The sequence below is a fragment of the Amaranthus tricolor genome, chromosome 7, assembly GCF_026212465.1.
Source record: "Amaranthus tricolor cultivar Red isolate AtriRed21 chromosome 7, ASM2621246v1, whole genome shotgun sequence".
Lineage (NCBI taxonomy): Eukaryota > Viridiplantae > Streptophyta > Magnoliopsida > Caryophyllales > Amaranthaceae > Amaranthus > Amaranthus tricolor.
Window position 1 is genome coordinate 12,804,025 of NC_080053.1, and position 13,250 is coordinate 12,817,274.

The following is a 13,250-nucleotide window of genomic DNA, read 5'->3' on the forward strand; positions in this document are numbered from 1 at the left end:
CCCCCCCCCCCCCCCCCCCCCGCTTCCACGACAGGATGTATTAGAAGATAATCATATTTCAAGGATGTTATTTTATTCTTGAATATGTTGTGAATACTTTATTTGGCAATGTTTATTAGGAAAAATTACCTTGAATGATATAAATTTTTAATTATTTTTTCTATATTAATACCAATTTTTTGTTAATTATGAATAATACCAACTTAGGGGTATTTGCGTAGAATAATACTAACTTTTGTTTGTAGTAGACTATTTGACAAAAAAACAATGGTTAATTAAAGGTTAAACAAAAGTTGGTATTATTCAAGGAAAACACACACCCTAAGATGGTATTATTTATGTAGGGATGACAATGGGTCGGACTCAGCTCGGATTATACATACTCCGACTTTGCTCTGGATAACAGTCGGACTTTTTTCTCAGTCCAGCTCCACTCGGAGTCGGATTGTGTAAACTCCAAGTTTGCCCCGACTCGGACTCTCGGATCTCCAATGAACTCGGATTCGAAGCCTGATTAATTATCAAACTTTATCGTTGTGATATTTTACAAATGAATTTAAAGCATACAAAATGAACAAAATGTTTTTCAAATACAATTTAAGAAGAAATATGTACTTTGAATTCAAGTTTAACAAGGAAAATAGTCCTACTATAACAATTTAACAGATTTTTCTCGCATTTTGATATATCGTATTTTATTTCTCTTGATCCCATTTGTCGTATTTTAATTTATTTATCTATATAAAGATACCAAGTTTATTCTAATTACAATTAGTATTAGAGAGAGCTTGAATTAGTTACGTTTAGAGTTTTAAAGTAAACAAAATATTGGGATAAAAGTCAAATTTAAAGTCGGATTGCCTTCAGATTCGGAGTCGGTCATATTGTTGGATTTTTAATAAGGTCCAACTCCGGTCCGTCTCTGACTCGAACTGTAAAGTCAGATAACTTTTCCTCAGACTCAAATCGAATTATTTTCTCGGATAGAGTCGGACAAGGGTCGAATTCAGAATGAATTATCATCCTTATATTTACGGTTAATCAAGAAATGGTATAGGTGTAGGGAAATCAATAAAATTTTCCAATTTAATTATTATGTAGTTATTATGTTTCCAAAAACTATCTTTGTACTCTTTTATATTTGATTGAATATAAAGAAACATTCAAGGCATTAGGCATATATATTTCTTATAAAAGGGGCAACTAAAAAAAAAGCTGCCTTATCAAAATTAAGACTTGTATTAAGAGTGCATAAATAGTTTGCTGTGACTTATGACCCCATTATAAATTTATAATACATGGAACTATACAACAATCTTGCTCAACCTCAGAAAGAGTAGATGTAACCAGATTGAGAAGTTCAAAGTGTAACAGTAAGCTCCTCATGCAACTTATACTCAATTTTTTTTTTTGTTTGTTATGAAGTATATATATATATACACTATACAGTCAATAAGCTCTACTGTAGACTATGCAGTATATGAATTATATGGCATACTAGTGTTTCACGAGCAAGGCATCCATCCTTCGCTTTCTTGCCGTAAGTTTTAGTTTCTCCAACGCAACTAGTCCGACCTGCCGGACTCTTTCTCTTGACAAACCAAACCTGAAAACAGGAAATATGTAGAGTTAATTAGCAAATGAAACCAAGGATTGGGCATCTTTCACAACGTCCAGATTGTTTTGTGTTTTGTCAGTGAAATGCATAAAAGCCTACGAAAACAGCAGAAAGTAAAGTGGCTCATCTTCAACAGTACACTAGAACGCGAAGGTGCCTCGTGTTCTTCGGACACGGTGACTGACGCGTGGAAGTAGACTTCTGTTATGTTGTGCAAAATATACACAAAAACTATGATATCCCAAATTTAGCTTGAAAAAAAAGATTGATAGACTACTGATATCATCAAGGTGCAACTTCTTTTCATGGGAGCCAATTGGCTAAGAACTCCACAATTAAGCGTGCTTGGTGGAGAGCAATCTTAGGATGGGTGACCTCCCGGAAAGTTTTCCTAGGTGCGCACGAGTGAGGCCAAAGTGCGCTGGAAAGACTTGTGTTGGTCTGTGGGGCCAGTCTACAGTCTCCATGAGTAGTCACCGGCGGTCCAAGGGGCTGGAGTGTTATAGAAACAACAGGGCATAATAGGGTGATTTATGGGTTCATGCCTCAGGGAGTAATCAACTTTTCCAAATTTCTACAATTGGTACATTAGTTTTCTGCATTTAATAGGGTGATTTATGGGTTCTCACCTTTTGCTAATTTCTTCCCAAGTCAAACTTTCATCATGTAGACCATAATAGAGACGTATTATCTCTCTCTCGCGCTCTTTGAGTGTTGTGTCTATAAGATCGCTTACTTCATGCTGCAAAGAAGTTCGAAAACTAGTTAGATAAGAGAATCGAGGTGTAATCTGAAAAGGAGTCACTTTCATTTCAACAAACATAATTAAACGAGTTATATTCAGTAATCAATTTTAATTACCTTGAGTGCCCATTCATCAACACCATGCCATGGCTTATTCTCGATGCAATCATCTGCAATATACTGTAAATTAAAGAAAATCAATGCAATAAGAATTAAATCAGATAATCACGAAAGCCAAAATAGCGTCGTTAATGAAGTGTTTTACAGAAACAAACAAGAGTTTTGGCAGTAGAAGCATTGTTTATGTGATTTACTATCCTCATATACTTACACTATGAAAAGCCTCTCCTGGTAGACCATTCAAAGAGGGGAAGGCAACCCTGTCCAGTGATGACACAAATCTGGCAGCCTGCATAGTTATAAGTAACAATAAGAATAATGAAAAGAGAGATGCCACTTTAATGTGGCTTTCAAATATCGTCACTACTACTCGTCTTTACTTACGTCTGTTGCATTCTTAACTTTCTTATGAGACATGTTCAAAAATTCAGCTATCCGCTGCAAAAAAAAGGAAAACGAAAAAGTTCATTTTAGGTGCATTGATAAAGATACTAACTAAAGTGCGGTAAAATCAAGTAATGTAATTTACTGAAACAATAGAAGTTTCAAAATATTGTCTATTGAGAAAGAAATTGGAACTTACATCAATTGATGGAGTTATCCTCTTCTCTTCAAGTTTATGTTTTGCATTACGAATTAAACTTAATCTTTCATGAAGATGAGTAGGTAATCTCAAAGTTCTTGAATTCTCCACTAATGCTCTAGACACACCCTACACAAGTAGTCAAAATACAAATTAAGCCTCGGGGGATAATCTAACAAAGCCAAAAAGTAATGTTGTAAAGACACTAGGAAACAAATTAATATGCTAGATATATTTAGTGTATCCAAGTATATTGGAAATACTTAGTAGTTGATTTTCAATCAATTGATTGAGAAAAGTAAAATAGCAACAGAAGAATGGAAGCACAACACCAACCGAAACACAACACCAAAGGTAGCACCAGGCTAACGAGGTGCAAACTAGGTTGCATAGTGCGACGCCTGTCCTTCACGATTGTAACTTCCTTATTCTTCCCTTTGAGCTTATCTCTATCACTAACCTTCATAGTTGGTTGCTTCATCTTCTTCAGAAGTTTCAATTTTTGAAGGTCTTTCTTTAGCTTATTGCAAGTGTATTGTATATGGTCTCTGTTGGAATGATAACACACTTTATTCCTATACCCAATCATGCTCTCTTGACTTTGGTTTCTCTCCAATACCCTCTTTTGATAGATTTTCCTTGATCTTTGTATTACCTTTAATACATAGATTCTCATTAACAAACATACTAATCTCCATAGATGCTATTTCATCACCATTGCTATTACACCTAGATCTTCACATTGTTGAACTCTTAAAACAAAGACTCTATCTCTATTCTTTCTTCTTCCACCATTATTAACAAGCTCTTTCTCTCTCTCTCTTGAGAACTCCATTAACAAACTCTTCATCTCTTGTATAACCACTGTTTTTTCTCTCGAAAAGCTTCAACAAACAACAACAGTTTAAACAAGACCTCCAAATATATATCCACTTTTACCATCTCTCCAATACCAAACTCTAAACTTTCCCTCACTCAATAACCTAGATTCTCACAAAATTTTGATACCAATTGAAAGGAAATGTTTTTAGACCAAACAATGGTGAGAAAAGGTGTAGAAGGATAAAGAAAATTTGAGTAAACATATGCAATCAAAAACATCAAAGCTTTGAAAGGCCCAGCCACACTATGCTTGTTCGAGCACGTTGCATTAGGCCCTACTGATGTTGGTGTCGTGTCGTGGCAACCAAGTTCTAGCCCCTTTTTGCTTCCTTGAAACACCATAATCAAGCCACTGAATACCATGGATCAACCCCCCCTCAAATCATCTCCCTCAATGAGACATACCATAGATTAAGATATAAGGTGACCAAATCACCTCCATCACTAGTTGATTTGGCTCTTGCTCTAGCAAAATTATCTAACCAAACAACTTGCATCATCTCTATCACAAATGAAAGGTGTACTTAGTCTTCACTTTTCAGTTTTCAGAGTTCAGTTAAATTATCAGATGACTAGATTCTTGACCTCGAGAAACATTAGAAACCTTAGGGAAATTTTTTATGCAGAGTTCATGTGTGCCAAGAGCCAAGTAACCATGTGTTAGAGTTGATTTTAATCATCTAATAGCTCAATCTCTAGCATGAACCATTAAGGGAAGCATTGGGAATACACTGGTATTACGTAACCAAAAGGCTTGGAGTATCGAAAAGACCAGATTAAGGATGTATGCCAGATGCTCTAATGAGCACTAGGTGCCATGTGCATTTCAACGCTAGTTTTGTTGGTATTTATAAGACATGTATTTTCCTTTGGGGAATATTCTTCTAAAAATTTTGTGGGCTATTTAAGAGGCCAAAATCAGTATTAGATTGTTGTTGTGGCAAATACAAATTGAGAAATAGAGTTTAGATCTAGTGAGTGAGTTCTTTCTTTCTTTCTTAGTGGTATCTCAATAATGTATTAAAATATCTAATATCTTTTGAGCGGTAGGTGTCCAAGAAACCATTATACAATTGTTGTATTCTTGCTTTCGTGTTTGTGATTATCCATTGATTGTTCATACGTTTTTCTTTTGTTTTACCTTCTTATTCACCATTGTTGATTTTCAAAACATTTTCTTTCGTATAAAATATTAGTTGACTAGATGGTGCACTTAGGAGAAGGAGGGCTTGGTAATATTTGAACTACTTGATTTCTTCACTTTGCAAACAAGTAAAACGTATGGCATGACCGACTCAGTTGTGTTACATAGGGAAGGTCGCATTATAAGAGGTAAATGAAGTAGTCCACAAGTGTCTTCTATCAAAAATTTCACATTCTATGTGCTTAATTGCTCATACTTTATTGTCCTACTAGTAATCTCTATATGTTTTTCTTATAAAGATTGAACTCATAGTTGTAAGTATCATCAACAATGAATTCTAAGGATCCAAATAATCTCAGCACATATAACCAACTTTCCATAAGAATAGGAATCATACATATTTTTAGGAACGGAGCTTTTTTAAGGTGGACATATATATGTAGCGACTAACAAAAGAATGTAAGTTACCTGTCGTATCCACCAGTAAACATATGTTGAAATCTTAAACCCTTTGGAGGAATCAAACTTCTCAATTCCCCGGAGTAGTCCAATCAGTCCTCCCTACATGAAATTTTGAATGAGTTGCACATAAAGATGCTGATTGTGTACTGCTTCCTGAATGAAGCATTAGGCTAAGCAAAATCTATGGAAGTTCATTGAAGACATTCACCTGAACAAGGTCAGCCATGTCAGCACCCATATTCTGATACCTTTGAGCAATCGACATGACCAAGCGTACATTGCTCATTGCCAACTTCTCTCTGGCCAGCGAACACTCAATTAGTTTTGATGTTAATTCAGAACGGTCCATCCTTAAAGAATTTGCAAGTTGAACATCCGAAGGTTCACACCCAAGTTTTTCCTTCAGTCTGAAAAAGCAAACTCAAAAGATGTACATAAGAATTTTTTAAAGTCCGATAAAAGGATTGCAACAACTATAACCTTTAACGAAACACTTTTCAGAAATATATTTATGGAAATATAAATTTATTCAAACTGAATGTAAAGGTGTCTCTACAAGTATTTCCCGGAAAAATCAAAGGAAACTGAATTCAGTGTGTAAAGCAATTGCAATTACCTTGATTTATGTTCCTCCAAGGATATTCCAGCTTTGATCTTTCGAGATAAATTCACGACTTGGGCGTGAGTCAGTAATTCATTGTTTGTCAAACCTCTCACATAGCCGATCAAGCGATTTTGTAGCAGCTCAGGACTCACAGTACTGAGTGAAGATTTCTTCCCCTCACTTTCCTCTGTGGATAACATTTTCCCCTGAGTTCTCTTCCTGGCCTTTATCCTTCGAACCCTAGCTGGAATTCCTGATGATGTGATGTGCAATTTCTCCTTAGGCAGATCGGTGAAGCTTGTACGTTCAAATGAGAGCTCTAACTGCTTCTCAAGCATAGATTTCTGAAGCAAAAGAAGAGCTTCCAGAGGTGTTTCGGGATCTAAAGTTTTCTCTTCTAAAGGAGAGGATATCGGAATCCATTGTTCAGAAGTTGGAGGAATGATAGAAGCAGCATCAATTCCTCTGTGATTATGACTAGCTATTTTCTTTGCGACGATTAAGGTTTTTGTAGGAATAATATGGCGGTGTTCAGCGATAGAAGTAAGTTTTTCGGCAAAATCAGAATAATAGAAAGACGATCTCAAAATCCTTTTCCCAGCACTAAGCCCAACAACAGCAGCCGCAGTCATCTTAAGCCCTAAGCACACAACACCATCAGCACATGTATTGCATAACTCCAAAGCTCAAGGAATTCTTCTAAAATCTGCCCCATTTTTCTCTTTGTTAGCCATCAACACCAAATAGATAGACAATCTCCAACAATGATTCATAATAAAAATGGAAAAAGTGATAAATTAATTGATTGGTAACAATTTGATTTGTGATACACATATGGTACTAAAACACAGTTGGTGTGAGAAATTTCAAATTCTCCATGAGTATATCTCATGCTAGCTTATAGTGAGACAACAACTTCGACACCTGCCTCCCCGGCCCCCGGCCTACTCATGTCCTCCTCCCCAAGTACGGAACTGCATGACATCACACTTTGTCCATTCGTATTCAAGTTAACACTTGCAGGCTTGTATCTGGCCAGGGGCGGATGGGGCAAAGGCCCAAAACCCCATATTTCAAAAATTCGTAGGTTTAAATTTTAATAATAAAATAATAAAAAGATAAATAATTAGAAGTGGTATTGGAATATTATTGGCAAAGGAATTAATTGTGTAACAAGTACATTAAATAAGATAGATTTATGGGCATCTTCTCAAAAACAAATGGAAATTCTTCCATCTCTTACATATTTGAAATTGAAATATTAATTTGCTGTATAATATAAGCCGATAAGGGTTCTCATTTCTAATCTCGCTCCTAGGCCACTGAAAGTTCAAACGGGTCTGAACACTTGTCGGTTGCAATATGGATTAGGAATATGAATGCACAACACCCAAAAACACTTTAAGATTGAGTGAATTCAACAATAATGAAATCTTTAAACAAAAATTTATAGAACTCTCTCCATCTAATTAAAGTGTAACATATAAATTCTCTCTTTCTCTCCTTAAATAGGATCTCTAAACACTTGAAAGTTATTTGACTTGTAAACTTGTGTGCCTCTATAGTTTTAAAAGAAATTAATCATATCAAGCTATTATGTTTTCATTTATCAAATAAATGATCATTTTATTGTAAATTTGAGTCAATTCAAGCTTAATCTTAATTGCAAATGAATGTAAATCCCAATTGAATATGATGGGTTTTGACTGAAAATACCAACTATTTTTTCTAAGAACATAAGGTAGATGGTGGATTAAACAATGAACAAATAACATCAAACTCCATTTTGAAGAGAATACAAGATTAAAATTTAGTAAGCTTTAAAAAGAGTCCTTACCATAAGTAAAAACACATTGTAGCTGGAAATCACACAAAGGGCAGCAAGTCACAATCTTAATAAATAAAAATGGGAAAATTCTTAATTTTTGAATGAGAAAACAGAAAACAGAGAGCAAGAAGAAGCCATAAAAGGAAAAAGTAGTACCTCAAAAGTACTGAGAGAGTGGAGGGACGGAGAGAACGGTTTGTTGTTTTAAAGTTTAAACAGTTTGTGAATTGTGAGCATAACACAACACATAGATTATTTCTATCAATTTTTCTTATTTTTCTTTTCTTTTTCATGTGGTTGTGGTTGTGGTTGTCCACGTTGCCACTAAAATATGGGGTATTTAAGTTTTCTAGTTCAACAAATTAATTTTACACCGTACGATAAGGTTTCGTTAGAGCACCTATGTTTGACGATATCATAATTACTTTACTTTTTAACTCGGAATTTAATTTGATCTAATTTAGTAAAAGAAATTTATAATTATATAAAAATCAAATTTCGAAACATCTTATTTGAGACTGGCTTAATAAATCGAATAAAAATACGGCCCTACATAAGATGAGTGTTAAAATAGTTGCTGAAAGAAATAAAAAAAATGAATTTTGTGGATGATTCATGATATTAATATAAACGAGAAAGAAAATTGTGGATGAGAATCAAAAGAAAGTTGCGTGAACCATATATATAAAATGAAATGTAGCACTCTAAGTGTCATGCAAAAAGGTGAAGGTTTTAGCAAATTTAGAGGAGAGAGTATAGTTGGATAATTTTATTTGATAGTAAGAGCATCTTTTATGATATCTAAATAAAAGATCATTTTATTATTTCACAATTTTTTTACCTAATCTTATTAACATTTATCTCTTTTAAAAGATATTATTTTCTATCTCTTACTTAGAATACTCAATATTTTATTGATTTTTCTATAATAACTCCATATAATTTTTTTAAATTAATAATCCCATGTTCATGAGTCATATGATATGAGAGTAATATCTTCAATCAATTTCCAAGTTTTTTTTTTGAAGCAATATCTTGATCATTATGATTATTTTCATCATACTCAACCGCATCTTCATCTAAACATTCATCACTTAACAAATTTGAATTTATTATATACTGTAAATTCGGATAATTCGAACCAGGTGCCCAATTTTAAAATCGGATATTCGGATCAGATACGTATCACACTTTTGGGAAATCTGGATACCCGGTATCCGATTTACTATAATAATAATAATAATAATAATAATAATTATTATTATTATTATTATTATTATTATTATTATTAAGGGAAATTGTTATTAATAATACAACTTATGCTCAATCCGCTAAAAATAAACTCATCTATTATTTATTTTTTCATAAATCCAACTAATTAGAAACCTTACTCATAGCGCTCCTAACAGGTGAATAACCGGTAACAAAGGGTTACCAACTTTTTTTTTTTTGAGGTTAAGGGTTATCACCATTCTAAAGTACATCTTCCACCATTTATATGAACTCAATCTTCCACCTTTTTGAACTTCCACCTTTTTGAAGGTGAAGTCTTTCAAGGCATCTAATTGTTCTTCTCATTCAACAACATTATATATGCTAATAACAAATCAATTACAACACCAAACATATAATTATACTTACTACCCACAAGGGTAAATAATTCCATTTGTTGGAAATAATTAGCCAAAGAAATCCATACCAATAACATTATGTAAAACCCCAACAAACAATCAAATACCCCTATACATGCACCCAAGTTTTTAGTCACATCCACCTAAGAAATTTGCTTCTCGCTATAACGCATAGTGCTCTTTATTACTGGGGATATACTTCCAAACAAATATTGAACCCATGCACATGATTCAACCCACATTGAAGCCACTAATAATAGACATCAGTTGTTAAAAAATGCCCTTAATCTCTCTTTTTGGGTCACCTATTTGGCATTAAAACACAATTATGATCAAGAAAAAGGGATAATTGTGACCTTTAAGGGAACCTTTTCCCATAATATTGCTATTTAAAAAACTAATTCCCACTTTGCTTGAATTGGGAAATTATTTCCCACATTATCGTCCACGTAGGATTGGTATTAATTTTTTTTTTAATAAAATCGCTATATGAAATGGCAGTTTTGTTTAGGAATTTGAAGTAAAGCGCTAGATGAAATGGCGGTTTTATGAATTTTAATTTCTTTTTTTTTTTAAAAAAAAATTACATTAAGCAAACCGCCACTTCAAGTGGCGGTTTTGTAGCAGTACAAAACAGCAGCCCCTTCGTATGTTGTTCATTTCATCTCATTTTACCTCCTTGCTGCTGCCGGTTCTGGTTTTAAAAAAAAATTCTTCAATCCTCATTTACTTTATATTCACAATTGCTCTCATTCAACTAAATTAATCAACTACATTCTCATCTTCTCCTTCTTTACTTGTTCATTTTCATCATCATTTAAGGTATTAATATAAACCCTAATTTATTTCAATTTGCAAATTGAATATTTTGTTCATTATTATTGTCATTTGAAGTTATAAATACATTGATTGTTTGTTACATTCTCTTGATTTCATGATTTAAGCTTACATTTTACACATTTGTATTTGAATTTTATGATTTGGTTTGTATGCATATAAAGTGTTTGATGAAAATGCTTGAATGAAAGTTTATTACTTTGTAGGGTTAGTTTAATGGTTTAGTATATATTCATGGTATTTTTAGCGTTATATTTGAAATGAACCTTGTAATAAGTGTTCTAATACCTTAATATCACAAATTCTTGTATTCAAATTTATAACACTTATGTATATAATAGTGATCATGGCGATGTCGGGCCCAGTTGATCCATCAGTGCTTACGCTTCAGGCGACACACAGGAGCGTAGCTGCGTGGGAGGGCTCCACTGCCCAATTGGTTACTCGTCAGCACTACCAGGCGAGTACGTGACATTGGGAGGTGGATGACAGGGCATTAGAGGTAGTCGAATTAGCTGGTTTTAGATACATTCACAGGTTATTGAGCGGGGGCTTAAAGCTCGATCGAGCTCTTATCACTGCATTGGTGGAGAGGTGGAGGCTGGAAACTCATACCTTCCACCTCACAGTTGACGAGACAACGATCACGTTGCAAGATGTGGCAGTTATAATAGGACTGCCCATTGAAGGACAAGCAGTGATAGGTCCTGGAGAGGGAAATTGGCCAGCATTAGTTCATGAGCTACTAAGGGTTTGGCCTGAAAACCCTCAAGACCCCACACAGCCGAAGATCATCGTTGGATCGTCATTGAATCTGACTTGGCTCCGAGAGCATTTTAGCGCGCTAGAGGATGACGCAGATGATGTTACGGTTGATAGACATGCGCGAGCGTACATCTTGTACCTGTTTGGATGCATCTTGTTTCCAGACAAGAGCGGTGACTCGGTGCAGTTGATCTATCTCCCTCTACTGGGAGACTTGGAGCACGTAGATGAGTACAGTTGGGGAAGTGCTACCCTAGCGCATTTGTATCATAACTTATGTCGAGCATCTCGTAAGGGTGCCAAGGACATTGGTGGTTGCTTGATGTTGTTACAAATATGGTCATGGGAGCATATTCATATAGGGAGGCCCATAATTCGGACGATTCGACCCGATGGGCAACATGATCAGGAGGATGACGCGGATGATTTTGAACCGGTGTTAGGTTCACAACATCGTCGCGGGATGGATCCTTTAGCAGTAAGGTAGCAACACTCACTTCACTATTCAAATTCATAATTTTACTATTTTATGATACATGAAAATGTTAAACAATGTTCATTTGTTTGCAGCTGGCTTCGCGTATAACTTTCAAGATCCCAATCCCCACATACTCTCGTCTACTACAGAGACGCACTTGATCGACAACGGGACGAGCAGGTTATTAACATTTACTATTTGTATTAGTTATGAATAAATTGTATATATTACTGAGCATATTGATTTCTATTACAGATGACATGACAGCTTTACACAGCGGCTAAGATGGACGCTCTACCACACATATGTACATTGGGCCACAAGATTTGGAGATCGCGTTGTCCCCTTATTTGCTTTGACATCGTCGAGCTACATTTCCCGGATCGTGTCATGCGTCAATTCGGTTTGGAGCAGGTTATTCTGCAAGCCTTTGACACCCAACCTCAACTACATGCGATCGATCGGAGGACTGGGGACAAGAACTATGTTCTCAAAACCTAGGCTCCATTAACGCGTCGTTGACCGATGCATTGAGTCAGGCGGGTTATGAGTACCTCATACCGACTCCACCTGTCATTGGCGAGGTAGATGACACATTCCACACTCCTTCTCCACGGAGTTCAGCCCACCGAGGTAGCTCTTCCGGAGGATCCAGTTTTCGGTCCACAAGAGGTCGCTAGCGTTCATCTACTCGAGGTCGGTCTTCCATATCGCCATCGACATCCGGTACTATGTCGCCATTCGTTCCTCCAACTTCCCTCACCACTCCTCCTCCGCATCCATCGCCTCCGCAAAGGATTATCACATATCAGCGTGCTAGTCAACGACGAGCTCCTGCTCTTAATGTCATTGCGGAGGTTGACGAGTTCACACCATCATCATCCACCGGTGCACAAAACAAAAGAGGCCGGGGGTTGTAGTTTAGCAAACTTTGTATATGCTTATATGATTTGAACTTCTTGTATGACTTTCCATGATTGTAATATATCTTCGCATTATTTTCATAATTAATTTTTTCAAATCAAGCTGGTTCGTAATTGATTATCATAGAATAGATGGTATTGAACTAATTTAATGCATGTTGCGTTCACTATTTAGGGGAAATGAAAGAAAAAAAAAGTTGCAGGCCACAAGCATACCGCCACATGAAGTGGCGGTTTACCAGGGACCAAACCGCCACATGAGATGGCGGTTTGCCTTGACTAAACCACTACTTCATGTGGCGGTTTACTGCTTGAGGCAAATCGCCATCTCAAGTGGCGGTTTTGTCTGAAAAATAAAAAATAAAAAAAAAATTTCCACGTGGACAGTATTGTGGGAAATACTTTCCCACAAAATGCAAAGTGGGAATTATTATTTTTTTAAGCAATATTATGGGAAAATACTCCCTTTAAGGCCTTATTCTCTCCTTTGTATTTCAATGTTGTTGTGGTGTTTTCCAGCTCTTATAATTTTGGGTGGAAGAGAGAATGAGTTCATGTAGAGAGAAAGAGAGAGAGAGAATGACTTAATATCAGTAGAGGTGCTAGAGGCAAATTCACTTTTTGCAAATCT

The 13,250-nt window shown here is 35.6% G+C and overlaps 1 protein-coding gene across 6 annotated transcripts; it reads right to left on the bottom strand.

The window, feature by feature from the left end:
- Nucleotides 1-1,387: 1,387 nt before the first annotated feature.
- On the bottom strand, nucleotides 1,388-8,291 carry LOC130818781 (RNA polymerase sigma factor sigA-like). Of its 6 annotated transcripts, none has more exons than XM_057684984.1 (11): nucleotides 8,142-8,291; nucleotides 7,995-8,016; nucleotides 6,170-6,863; nucleotides 5,762-5,960; nucleotides 5,560-5,652; nucleotides 3,066-3,194; nucleotides 2,867-2,920; nucleotides 2,694-2,771; nucleotides 2,480-2,542; nucleotides 2,248-2,360; nucleotides 1,388-1,606 (listed from the first exon to the last, which is right to left on the bottom strand). In XM_057684984.1, exons 3-11 carry the CDS (start codon nucleotides 6,787-6,789, stop codon nucleotides 1,498-1,500), a joined length of 1,458 nt encoding a protein of 485 aa, XP_057540967.1. In that variant the 5' UTR covers nucleotides 6,790-6,863; nucleotides 7,995-8,016; nucleotides 8,142-8,291; the 3' UTR covers nucleotides 1,388-1,497. The 6 variants fall into 6 exon arrangements, with proteins under 6 accessions (XP_057540967.1, XP_057540970.1, XP_057540966.1 ...); XM_057684987.1 differs by having other exon boundaries at nucleotides 6,170-6,797; nucleotides 7,995-8,049; XM_057684983.1 differs by having other exon boundaries at nucleotides 7,995-8,049.
- Nucleotides 8,292-13,250: the final 4,959 nt, after the last annotated feature.

Bases quoted from the DNA above. Each gene is read 5' to 3' on its own strand.
- LOC130818781 (XM_057684985.1), bottom strand. From the start codon at position 6,789: ATGACTGCGGCTGCTGTTGTTGGGCTTAGTGCTGGGAAAAGGATTTTG. The intron at 2,921-3,065 runs GTAAGTTCCAAT...TTTTTTTTGCAG, and splicing joins GGATAACTCCATCAATTGAT to CGGATAGCTGAATTTTTGAA. The intron at 1,607-2,247 runs GTGAGAACCCAT...TCCTGTTTTCAG, and splicing joins TGGGAAGAAATTAGCAAAAG to GTTTGGTTTGTCAAGAGAAA.